The sequence below is a fragment of the Tamandua tetradactyla genome, chromosome 7, assembly GCF_023851605.1.
Source record: "Tamandua tetradactyla isolate mTamTet1 chromosome 7, mTamTet1.pri, whole genome shotgun sequence".
Taxonomy (NCBI): Eukaryota; Metazoa; Chordata; class Mammalia; order Pilosa; family Myrmecophagidae; genus Tamandua; species Tamandua tetradactyla.
This window is the reverse complement of record NC_135333.1, coordinates 157716307-157729896: the sequence shown is the minus strand read 5'-3', so window position 1 is coordinate 157729896 and position 13590 is coordinate 157716307. Positions and strand designations below refer to the sequence as shown.

General features: G+C 36.0%; 1 protein-coding gene across 2 annotated transcripts in view; it reads left to right on the top strand.

Annotated features, from left to right (window-relative positions):
- The window catches only part of KITLG (KIT ligand), an 82944-nt gene that overhangs the window by 29468 nt on the left and 39886 nt on the right, over window positions 1–13590 (top strand). For both annotated transcript variants that reach the window (XM_077111563.1, XM_077111562.1), the window contains exons 2-3: window positions 2017–2130; window positions 12414–12476. In XM_077111563.1, coding sequence (XP_076967678.1) covers window positions 2017–2130; window positions 12414–12476 — 177 coding nt within the window. The remainder of the gene's footprint in view (window positions 1–2016; window positions 2131–12413; window positions 12477–13590) is intronic.

Sequence of the window (13590 nt, the reverse complement as noted above, 5' to 3'; positions counted from 1 at the left end):
TCCTATTGCGTGGTAAGAGTGCCTCAGGCTTTATTTTCTGGTGAACAAGGTCAGCTAATTTTTTTTTATATGATTCCTTACTTACCAAACAATCTTCTGCTAGTGATAGGTTGGCTTCCTTGGCAGAGATCCCTATAGACCTGAAAATGTGCTGATCAGGTGGCTTAGGATTTCAGTTTATTTGATGATTATATTTCTCATTGTAAGTTAATATATTTGTATTCTGATTCAGTTTTCTCATGTGAGTTTGGCTAATCATGCCCTCAGAATCTGATCAAATCTAGGTGTGCTGAGAAAATTGATTTTTCACACCTGCAGCAGAGAGTATTAACACAGAACATGAGCATTCTCGAGGTTGTAACCAGTGCCTCCTCATGCTCATTCTTCTCTAAGATCCTTAAGACTTTATTTGTCAGTTATGGATATTTAATAATGTACATAATAGAGAGATGTGAGCCCATGGTTTTCAAAGTAACCATAAATGAAATTTAGAAATATTACTGCTAATGTAGACCATACTGGTAAAGCACTATGGATTGATTGTTAAAACCCAATTAAAAGTTTTGTAATTTTTTTATAAGCCACTAGATCCAGATAGGAGGAGGCATTGTGGTCTTAGAAATTTAGCAAATGATAATCATAATTTGTTCCAGTGTAAATTCTAGCTATTAATTGAAAATAGTATTCAGTTCCAAGATACACCAATAGGAGAGATTTCCAGCCCTGTGCAGCTGAGCTTTTGTGTCATTTTAAGATAGCGTGACTGATAGCTCATAAAAAAATCATATAGATTTTTTATATTGTTACATCTCCATGCCTTTGCTCTAGCTGTTTATTTTCCCTGGAATGCCCTCCCCTTCTTTGTCGACTCTTGCAAACTCCTTGCCCTCCAAATTCCATCCAGACTCACCTTTTCTCTCCAACTTTTCTTGGCTCTGTCTTCCTGCCAGGAGTTTTCTCCCTTAAAGTTAATTGATTAATTGCTTCCTCCTCTGTGTTCTCAAAGCATTTATCTCAGATGTGCTTGTTATTTATTTACCTGCCTCAGAGTTTCTAGGACATCTTCATCATCTCTGTTTCCCTAGTGACTGGTACATAGCACCTATCTAATAGTAGGTGCTAAATAAAGGCTTATTAAATTGGAGTACTAGCCTTATTTTTACCATGGTCACTGATTCATCCAGCAAGTATTTTTAAGGGCATTTTATGTGCCATGTGCTGTGTTGTGTTGTAAAGATACCAAAAAGAAGTCTGATACCCAAATTTTTAAAAACCTAAAGTATAGTATAATAAGGGAAATTAATAATGCATAAAAGTAACTAATACATGGTAGAAAGGGCTCATTTTCAAAGCTATAGCTAAATATTTATTTATCAAGTTTATAAAAGGTAGTCATTACTTCCTGGTAAGTTTCAAGAATGTTTCCCTATTGGCTAAGAAAATATTTTTTTCCTTATTAAATGGCTAAAAATCTTTCATTCAGAACAGTGATTAATTGGGATCAAATTCTGTCCTAGATCTAAAAATATACCTTTCTTCCTTACTTTAACTTGGTGTACTATTTTAAACTATTGTATTATTTAAAACATTGCTCAAGCGTTATGCTGCTACTTGCCAAAAGTCTACCTGTAAAGTAGAGTGTTTCTTTTGGTGCCTTAAGGTATGAATTTTATGCATTCCCTAATTTTTGGAAGGCATTCTAAATGATAATTCCATTACCTGTTGCTACAAGTTCATTCTTAATTGCCATTAAGAAACAGGCTGTAGAAAGCTTTTGAGAAAAGTTACTAATGTCGCTGAAATGACATTAATGATTTTAACTGAGAAATTAAAAAAAAAATGTGGTCAGCATGGTTTGAATGCTTAGAATTTAATGGTATTTAAGTCAATAGGATTTTTTTTTTTTTTGAAAATGGTAAATTGGCCTTTTCCACATCAAGGCATGAGATGTTAATATTTTAAGTGATTACAGATTTTAATGGGTGGTCAACAAACAATGTTTCTGTTTTCATTTAGACTTGGATTATCACTTGCATTTATCTTCAGCTACTCCTATTTAATCCTCTCGTCAAAACTAAAGGGACCTGCAGGAATCGAGTGACTGATGATGTGAAAGACGTTACAAAATTGGTAAGTAAGAATGCTTTCAGTAGCTGTGACTCTCTTTCCTGTTCTTGTTGATAAAAGATTTGGCTTTCTAGAACCAAAACACATATTATTCCGAGAAAAGGAAGGGGATCATTGATTTTATCTAAAGGGTTTGTAGAGAACAGGTAGGGAGGCAATCAAAGTCATGGGGAATTTGTCGGTAAAATTGGCCCCTGGGACCACACCACGGTGACTCAGTTTCTTTGCACAGCCTTTCTTCTCATTCACAGAGTGTGAAGAATACTGGAGAGTTTGCTGTGTGCCAACGTGCCACACCAGCGTGTTCCCCATCATCTCTTTAGTGGGTCCCCAGCGTGCCTTATTTCTCCTCCATGTGCCTTCCCAGGGACACTTCTTTCCCAAACCTAACAAAACAACTTCTGAGATGCCCGCTCTCCCCTTTTCTAGAGCAGGAAGACTCCATCACGTGTGATGAACATTTGCTCCCTCAGTGAACAGAGTCAGGGAAATGATTTGCTACTTAAATGCTGAATGGACTCAATCCCTCATGTTTGTCAGATGGGAGCTTTTCCTTCAAGAAAAGCCATTTTTTGTCATTTTTGCACTGGTGCCTTTTGGTCAATTCCAGCTTCGTGCCATGCTTCTCTTAAAATGCAGATGTTGGAGAGGGCATAATATGTTCATCCTCTAGGAAGGATTTACCTGCTCATTTGTACTATAACATGTGGTTTCAGGATAAACGAAGTCTGAGAAGCAATTTTGTAAGTCCCTACTTCAAAATATCCAGTTAGGTTATGCTAAATTGTTTGAATATTGACTAGAGAAAAACAGTGATGCAAGAATAGGGAAGAAATGAGGGTTATAATATAGAAAGAAGAAAATAAATTTCATATTTTTTGTTGAAGTAATAATGTATGGAGTGGAAGGGGGTCTGTTCACTGTCCCTGCTCTTGATGCACATTTCCAACTTTGTTTTTGTTTTTGGCTTTACAACTGAAATTCAGAACAGAACTATGGTCAGTGTCTTTCTAGCTGAGCCTCAATTCAGAATTAGAAATACACGTACACACAGATAAATTATGCAGATTTCCTTAGCATGAAATTCAGAGGTTCCAGGTTTAAAAGTATTCTTTGGTGCAGCACCTGAAGTATCAATAGGTTTTTTTTGAGGGGCTGATGATCAAAGGCAGCACAACAAGTTGTCCTACTATAAGTTAAGCCTGGGGTTTGGGTACAGCAATGGAGAAATATGGTTTAGAAATATAAATCATGGTCCTTTTCATCGAGTTGCTTGTTGGTTTGTGACCCAAGAAACAATACTGATAAGATAATACGCATTTATGTACTAAGTTTTGTATGTATTAGTAGAAGCCATTCATTAAAGGTTTGTCGAATGAAGGAGAATTGTTGTACTCCAGTTCTCCAGCTTTCGTGAGCTTCAGTCACCTAGGTTGCTTATTAAAAATAGAGGTGGCGGGGCCCCACTTCAAAAAAGTGACTCAATAGGCCAAAGGAGGGACTCCAAGCATCTACAATTATGACACATTTCTGAAACCAGGTTTAAGAACCATTGCTTCAGATGGTCTGTTCTCTTAAAGTTTAGAGACCAAATGTCTTGACCCTAGTTTAATCTCAGTTTTTATTATGAACTAGTTATACTTATGTTGTATAGCTTTATTAGGCTCCCAGATTAATGCAAGTCTTCAAAATATCCTTAAAGTAGGTCACAATGGGGAAATTCCAGTTCTCACCGGGCTGCTTGTATAATAGTGGGAGGTAGAAATGAGCACGGAAAGCCTGCAGAGTTCTCAGGGAGCAAATTTTAAATATGCAAGCAATGACTCACAGTTGAAAGACGATTGATAGCTTATCTGATACAGACTGGGCATATCCAAGATTGCCATGATATTTAAGAAAAATTACTTGTAGGCATTATTATTTGAGTTTGAGAATTACTACTTAATAAGCATCATTTCCTGTGAAATGTCAAAATGATATTTTCAAGTGACATAGGCAGGTGTAATAAACACTTTCTAAGATTTTCCAGTCATGCGTCTTTAACCTCCTGCTTATAATCAGTTTGTTGCCTATCAGTTGATACAACAAAAAATAAAATGAGACAGAAGAGAGACACCTGGAAAAGTGATACTTATTAATATTGACATTAAAATATAATTCTTCACTCTTAGGGCAAATATCAAATCATTAAACTGAAGAAGGGGATTTTTCCCCCTTTTGCAGCAACTGGCTCAGGGAACGCAATCTAATTTCAATAGCTGCTTCAATAAAAATGAGTGTGTTTTCTCTGGATTATAATTTCTGTTAAGATGCTTGAAAAAAAATCCAAGTTAATAAAAAATAGGCCCCCATAGATCACATCTGATTGAATAAAAATATACACAGTTAGAGCCTATGTCACAATCCCCCATAGCAGAGTATTTGTACTCTAGTTGTGGAGATAAGCCATAATGGCAATACATGAGTAGAGTATCATTTAAAAGATTTCATAATATAACATAGGGCCCAATCTGTGATAATATTTTGATTAAAAGAATGGATTTTGATATCTGGTAGACCTCAAGTCTTAAGTCTTGTAATGTAAAATTTTAACCACAATTAATGTCGCATTAACTCTTTGTGCCTCAGTTTTCTCATCAGTATAATAGAGATATTTTAATAATACTTACCCTCCTAGAATGACTGTGAGTACTATAAACATTAAGAGGACAGTATCTGGCACATAGTAGGTGCCTACTAAGAATTAGTTATTAATAGGGGTTGTCATAGTGGCTTTGTAGAATTATAAGATGTTGGAGCTGCAAGATAACTTAGAGATAATCTAGACAAACTATTGTAAATAGGGAAATGGAGAACCAAGAGTGGTGAAATCCAGCTCGTGAGCCCATTACCAGTGCCTTGTCCTCTAAGATGTGGTTTTTCAAACTGTATCCTGGAGCCCATAAAGTTCATATGCTTTTATTTATGTATCTGGGCTTCCAAATAAGATTTGTCTTGGAAAAGGAATTTAGCTTATAAAAAAATGTTTAAATGCCACTGCTTTTGACCAGAATGTGGTGGGATATCATCTGATGACCATCCAATCAGATTCTCTTGGGGGTGTTTATTAAAATTAGAGATGTTAGGGCCTCACTAAAGAAATATTGAATCCCAACTTGTGGACATGGGATGTAGGCATTTTAATGTTTTTGACTAGCATCCCAGGTGATAATAATTTATATAAAAGTATTAGGATTTCTGCTTAAGCAATAATGCTTACAATATTGGCCTTTTTCTTTTCTCGTATTTTAAAAGAAGCTATGGGTTCCCATCCTTAGCCTGAAACTCATTACTTTCACCAAATTCAAACTGCAGCACCAGTGACTTTTGAGTTTTATGGATATAGGAAATCAAACACTTTCTCTAAAGATTGGTGAGGCAAATTCATCTTGAATTAGCAGGAATGCTGCCTTGTTTGGATACTAATTGTACTATTATCTCGCTAAGTAACCTTGGACAAATCACTGAATCTTTCTGGAATTCAATTTCCTGATTTGTAAAATGAAGAATATGGACGAGATCAATAGTTCTTAATCCAAGATTTATAAACTTCAAGTCCTTTCAAATGGAGACCCCAGTTGTGGCTGCATGAGCCTTTGTGCATTTCTGAGGGGAGGTATGTAGCTTTCATTGGCGTCTTAGAGAAGTCTGTAATTCCTCCCCACCCCCCCAAAAAAGGAAAATATGCATTAAATTAGAGAATTTGGAGACCCTCTTCATCTCTAAAATTGTATTCATAATATATCTCCAGGTTGCACCTCTTGGAACAATTCATTAATTATTTGACTAACGGAGGTTATAGAATGAGAGGACTGCTTTGCTGGCATAACTTTGGCTCTGCTGGCATAGCTTTGGTACATTTAAGAAACTCGGCTGAAATTTTTCTTTTCCCTCTCTACACTGTAATTTTTGCAACTGAAATCGTTCCTTTGCAGTCTCTATCGGTTCCGCTTTTGCATTAGGCAGCAACTTGCGCTGTGCCCACAAACCTTAAGTTTGTTTGCTTGGGGGTGATTCTCATGTTGCAGAAGCACATGATTTATGGCTTTACTGTCGTGCTTTTTTTTTTTTTTTTTTTTTTTAATTTCTTCTTGAACACTTTGTACTGCCCCTCCAGTCCCCATGGTTTTCATTTGAAATCCTTCTGGCATGTTTACTCAGCATAATAGTTCATCTATTTACAGAACATTTTGCTTTGTTTCTAAAAAATGTTGCAAGACTTGTTTTAAATGGCAAAGTCAAGCCTACCTAAAGAAAGGGCAAGTAATCTGGGAAGAGGATGAATCAATCTTAAAAAACTCATATTCTGTGCGACAGGTTGCAGCTTCCAGTGGTTCTTAGTGAAGGAGGAAGCTGAATTTCTGAATAGTTCAAATTAATTTTCACCTTTTCTCCCTACTAAAGGTTTTCCCTATTAAGTGTTTATTTCTCCCTACTATTAGATGCTCCCTTCATTTGTAATGATGTTTTGCCCTTATTTGGAGAATTTAATTAACGTGGCTTTGCACCTTTCTGAGACTATTTTTATCTTTAAATACCAATTGAGTAATGGTGTGTCTTCCTCAAAATGTTTTTTTCCTTTGTTTTTTGCTCCTTGTTTTAAATTGAACTGAGCCGCCTAACTTTTGAGTTTGCATTTGAGTTTCCAAAATAAATTTGGATTTAGTGTATTTTGACTTTCTAACATAGACAACATCAGCAGTATTACTTGTTGGATGTTGATTCAAATATTCGACAGACTTTGTTCACTTCTTCCCAAACACAAAATATTTTTGTAAAGTGAATCATATTTAACTTTTAATGCAGGACAGTGTTTTCTAAGCAAAAGAATCCCCGGATAAAATTTTAAGAAGATTGGTGGCAAAACAGATAAGGAGTTTTTTCTTTAGGGTATGTCACTGCACCATCCCTACCTCCCAAAGGTGAAATTATTCTCTTATCTTCTCAAGGTCAATCTGCAAGTCAGTCAAGTAGGATTAGACAAAAATTCATGGGTTTCCTGGTCTTGTGGCTAGTACGTTTTTTAAGTTGGGTATATTTATACTTGGTTCCTGGAATTGAACTTAACTGGAAGTTATTACATGTCCTTAGTTAATACATTTCACACTTAGAATGGTCAGTTTTGAATAATTCTGATTTTTATTATGCATCAAACACTATGTTTTTCAAATAGAATTACAAGTAAACCTCCCACCAAGGATGTCTGAGCAACTGATTTCATGAGCCTTTAGGACCTCAAAGACTTTTGACTCATGAAACCTAAAGCTTTTAGATCAGTGATCCAGAGGAGGAGTTAAAGTGTTCTGCCTTTAAATTCTTTTCCTGCTAATAGTCCAGATACCTGCAGGGTATGGGATGCAGCCAGTCTCTTTTGAGCTTGTAAAGACTTTCTCTTGGCCATGTTTCCCACATTCCTGCGTGCTGTTCCCTATGAACTGTTTCTCCTGTCATTGGGTATAGTCAATCCTCAAGACATCCATAAAAAGATAGCAAATAGGGCCCTGCCTACCAAAGTTAGCCTATTATCACCTAATTTGTTTTTGTTTTGTTTTATGATCTGGCATAGTATCTCAAACTCCAAACCAAAGCTCATTGGAATGATTTTGCCTTTGGTAACATTTTCCATCAATTAAGTTCTGTCACTTTGCCCTGAACTTATTTTACTAGAATAGATTTGTTTTCAAACTATGTAGCCCTATCCATTTAATCCTATTAATAAGACTCCTCCCTGATATCTAGACCATGTTTCTGCTTTTCTAGTTGTAGTCTTTGTATGAATGATTAACCCATATTCAGCATTTACTTAATGGTCTTCTAACCTGCTCCCTGTTTCTAGTCTCTTCTTGCTCCAGTCTTAACTTTCCAGACTAATCTTCCTAAATTTTCCATCTTGTTTCCACCCTGCTTAAACACATTCATTTTGGCCCATTGCTTTAACAATAAAGTTAAATCAGACTGATTTTTTAGTAATGAGTTAGTTCACTCCATTTTACAAATGAACAGTGGAAATTTCATAGACATGGAGCAGTGTGCGTAAGGCTAAAGGAACTGTTACCACTGAGCCTCATTGCCTCCCATTTGACCACCTTAGCCCAGCATCCATGTCCTCTCTAATGTGGTTTTCCTGGTTTATTTCTACTTTTTTTAATCTCTGACAGCCTGATTTAGATGTCCCTGGTCCCCCATTTCTTTGCCTTTGTAGAGGTCCCTTCCTATATCTAGAATTCTCTACCCCCTTTCAATGAAAAGAATTAAGTATATTGTACAAGTGAATTAACTTAATTCTTACTAATCCATTGCTACATTTTGTTTAATTCCCATTTTACACATGTGGAAATTGAGTCTTAAGTAGATTAAATAACTTGTACCGGCTCTCTGGGTTAACAGGTGGATGGGCCAGGATCCCAAATCATCTGCTGACCTCTACATCAAGCTAACTGTCCTTAAGGAGCATCTTTCAAGTTCCAGGCCAAAGGCTTCCTCTACTTTATGAAAATTTTCCCAAGTGATCAATATACATCAGAGAAGCCAAATTTATCAGTATCTATGCTTTTTGTATGCTATTCAATATAATATAAATGCTTAGAAAGTAATATAATAATGTATTATATTACTATAATACAGTAGTATATTATAGTGGCTATAGACATTTATGACTTGACTTCCTAAGTTCTCTTTCCTTTGGAAAGGAACCAGACAAAGCCAAGGAACTAACAGTGGGGACTCTGCCATAGATAACTGTGCTGAACACCAGACCCAGGGTTTGCATCCTCCCTCCACCAGTACTTCCAGCACCTTGGAGATGACAGTTAACCTCTCTGTGCCTCCAAGTCCTCATCTGTAAAATGGACTTAATGTAGTTGTATGGGGTTGCCATAGAGACTGTATATGAAAACTTGTTATACCTGGTATACTTTCAAGATTGGTATTGTTTTTCAGACCAATCAGAAATTAAATTTCAATAAATAAGCTTACATTATCGTTCAGGTGATATGGTGGGGTGATTTCAGTGTCTTGGTCAGAGAACTTATGTAAACTTTTTCTGATTTCTTTGAGCCAATTTTTATATATGAATTACTACTAAAATGGAATTTCTAAGCAATGAGATACCACTATCATATATTAGAATGGCTAAAATACAAAACAGCAGCAAAACCAAATGCTGGTGGGGATGTGAACAACTGGAACTCTCATTCTTTGCTGGTAGGTATGCAAAAGAATACAGCCACTTGGGAGACAGTTTGGCAGTTTCTTACAAAGCCAAACATAGGATTATCATATGATCCAGCAGTTGCACTGCTAAGTATTTACCCAAATGTGTTGAAGACTTAAGTACACACAAAAACCTACACACAAATCTTTATAGCAGTTTTATTCATAATTGCCAAAATTTGGAAGCAATAAAAATACACTTCAGTGGGCAAATGGATAAGCAAACTGTGGTATATCCATTTCAATCGTAGTCGTCAATCAAAAAAAAAAAAAAAAAGAAAAAAGGCTAAGCTGCCAGAAAAACAAGGAACGTTAAATCCATATTTCTAAGTGAGGGAAACCAGTCTGGAAAGGCTACGTATTGTGATTCCAGCTATATGATATTCTGGAAAAGGCAGAACTACAGAGAGTAAAAATATCAGTGGTTGTAGGGGAGTTTTGGGGGGAGAAGGGGAAGGGATCAATATATGTAGCACCAATGCTGTAATGGTATATACATGACATTATACATTTGTATAATGCATACCGTACCATACAAAGAACATACATTTGTATGCATACTGTACTGTACAAAGTAAGTGCCTTTGTACATATGAACTGTACCGTCCAAAGCGTGAACCCTAACATAAACTATAGACTTCAGTGAATAACAGTGCATCGATAATGGTTCATTAACTGAAACAAATGTACCCTGCTTATGCAAGATGTTAATAATAGAGGAAATTATGTGCAGGGAGAAAGAGGATATAAAGGAATTCTCTGTACCTTCTGTGCAGTTCTTCTGTAAAACTAAAACTGTTCTAAAAATTAAAGCCTATTAAAAAATATGGAATTGGCCAATGATTCCCCAACATTTTCTCTGCTTTATGGATAGATACCCAGATCCTAAATTTTCTGAAAACTAACTCAATCAATTCTGTTATTTCTATTTTTTTGATAATGTAAACTATGCTTAAGAAGGGGTTAGATTTGTGTTCAAAATACTTGCCATTTCTGTGTTTCTCCATCCAGAATGGCTTTAATTTACATGGTTGGTTCATAAAGAAATAAAATATTGCTGCTCAGTCTCCTTTTCTAGCTTTCACACCTGCAAAGGTGTCTACTATGTCTTTGCTGCCAGGGCTTACACTGAGTGCATGACATAAAACAACGAGGTCATTTTGCTTTTCAAAGATGGTATGAAGATTCAGAAGACAAAATAAATTATGGAAGTATGGTGGTAGCTTTGACCAAGAGGAGGAAGTTAAGCATAAAGAACATGAGAGTAACCCTAAAGTAAATGGAAGAAGTGGGAAATACTTCCCATGGCATCCCAGATGTGTTTTCAGTAGGTAGCGAGGACCCTGTTTTATTGGGATGGCATGTGGAGGGATGATGGTGGACCCCTACAAGTGGGGAGAATATCTCTCATAAGTGTCCAGAGAATAGATAAAAGTGTGGAGGCTCTTTTGTGAGGGAGACCTAAGTTCCAATCTATACTTAACACATGAAAGATGTGCAGTCTCAGTCAAGTTGCTTGACCTTGTTGAGCTTCAATTTCTTTATCTGTAGAATAAGGATATCACAGAGATCTGATGATTGGATGGACCCTTAATGAGCACAGTGCCTGGCACATCTTAAATATTTAGTAAGTGTTAGGAACTGTTACTACTATGATCAAGTGAAATGAGGAAGGCATGAAAGAGCAGCCAGGTGACTCCATTGGAAGCTGGAGAGGGGTGGGTGGTTGAGGTGAGAATGAAATGGTACCACTGGAAAGAGTGTGGTAATGAGCACAGTGGGATTAGTTATTACCTTGGCCCCCCCAGATTGTTTTCTCACCAAATTGTTCTCAGAGTCTACAAGCTATTGGCAAGACCAAGAAGAAACATATATATGATGCTGTGAGAGTGTTGAAGAGGACGTAGTTCCAGCACCAGGCACATGATCCCTGTTTACAGTAGGGAAAAATGAAGTCATTAGAGACAGAATGAAGTGGTATGTAATACTGCAAAGCAAGGTAGAACCTTGAAGATGTAATGGTGAGAAACCATTTTTTTTACAACATGTATTGTTTGAAGACCCAATAAGCTAACTCCTATTACCTCTATTATTCAGCTGGGAATTTTAACAGTGACATGAAAGAAAGATGGGAATGAGGGAGCTGGTGCTGTATGCAGGAAGGGAGTTAGGAGAACCTAGAACTCCATTATGTACTGGGGTACATGCTTAGGAAATAGTTGCCAATATAGCTCTCAATGAAAAACAAGGTTTGCAGAGGAGGGTACAAGGGTAGTTCAGTGGTCGAATTCTCGCCTGCCATGCAGATGACCTGGCTTTGATTCCCAGTCCATGCACTTCCCCCAAACACAAACAAGCAAAACAAACAGAAATAAGCAAACAAAAATTCAACAAATGATGCTGCAATAACAGGATACTTACATGGAAAAATAATGAAATATGACCCCCACCATACAGCATAAAAAAAAAAAATGCTTGATTGTTTGGCACATTCACTTATACCACTTCTCACGATGACTATTTGACACTGAGAGAAAACAAGGTGCAAAGTGGTTAGATTTTATCCACATTCTCTGATTGCAAACCTGCTGCTTATTCATCTATGCAATAATGAACAATGGAAATATGTTAGATCATTTTAAAAGCCTTTAAAAGTAGCCAGGCAAACATATAAGGCATCTTAAATGGTCAAACACTCAAGCATCCCTAGGTAAGTTATATCACAAAACTGTGAATCTAAATTAAGTCCTAAAACATTTGGATCTCCAAAATAGCATTGTTCTTTTGAAGTTTCACTGACATTTTCCAGGATTAAGATAGAATAGTAGTTCTCAAATTTAGGCATGCCTCAGAATCACCTGGACGACTCGTTAATCAAATTCAGTAGATCTGTTGTAGTCCAAGAATTTGCATTATAAAAGGTTTGTATGTCTTTTTCTTCAAACCTTTATAAACAATATGATTAATTCATGTGCATGAATTTTCTTATGTAATTTTTTTTTTCGTTTCTTTCCTTTTGGTTTTGGTTTCTGTAGGTGGCAAATCTTCCAAAAGACTACATGATAACCCTCAACTATGTCCCCGGGATGGAAGTGTTGGTATGTAAACGATGCATTTTCTGAGTTCCATTTTAAAAGCTAGCAAAAACAGATGGGAACATTCATACTAAGACTGGGAATTCTTTGCCTTAGGAGTTTACTGATTGTAAGGATTTGAAGATGATATCTTTGGGAGTTGACTTACATACCCTTTTCACTCCAGTAATCCCTAAATTTTAGTTATGGATGAGAATTACTGCAATTTTAGGTCTATACTCTCAAAATAAGTAAGATCATGATCCTTAGAGCTTGCGATAAAAATCTTTTTCCTTGAGCCTTCCACAAAAAATATTTGACTGCAAGATTATATGATTTCTTGAAAGTCTTGCAGTTTGAGACCACATAGGATTTTTATCAGTATGATAGATTCTTAGAACCTTTGAAAAGTACATGATTATGATTATGACTTACTTTATTACTTAAACTAAGAATTATAATTTTTCTCATTACATAGTATCAATATTCATAATATTGCAAGCATAGAGAATAGTGTAATACCTGTTTATCTACCACATAGCTTGCCAAACATTACCATTGTTCAGTACTTGGCTTCAAATATATATTTTTTAAAATAATCAAACATTACAAACATAACTAAAGCCATTTACCGCTCCCCTAGCTCAATGAGCCTCCCCTTTATATTTCAGGATAACTATTATTCTGATTTGGAAATTCCCGTTCTACTGCATGTTTTCAAGGCTTGGGATGAGGATAGTATCTTCTGCAATTGTATAGAGCAAACTGGTACACAGCAGCCCAGCATGCTTTTATGCTTTTACTACAAACTATGCATCCAAAGTAATTTGTAGTATTTTTGTATATTTTAACATTTTATGTTAATGCCATTATACTGCATGTACCACTTTGCAACTTGCTTGTATTTTCAACGTTTTTTTTTAATATTCTGGTTGTTTTATTAACAGGTATATAATACAAGTATTACATACTGTATATAGTATATGAGGGCTGTACAGTACAAATTTATGTTCACAGCTTGACATGACAGAATGTCATTGTTGAATTTCCATTGGACCACAGAGTAGAAACAGAAACGGTACATTAAACATTCACATCTTTAGTAAGAAAGATTACCAAAATGTTTCAGTATTTGCAA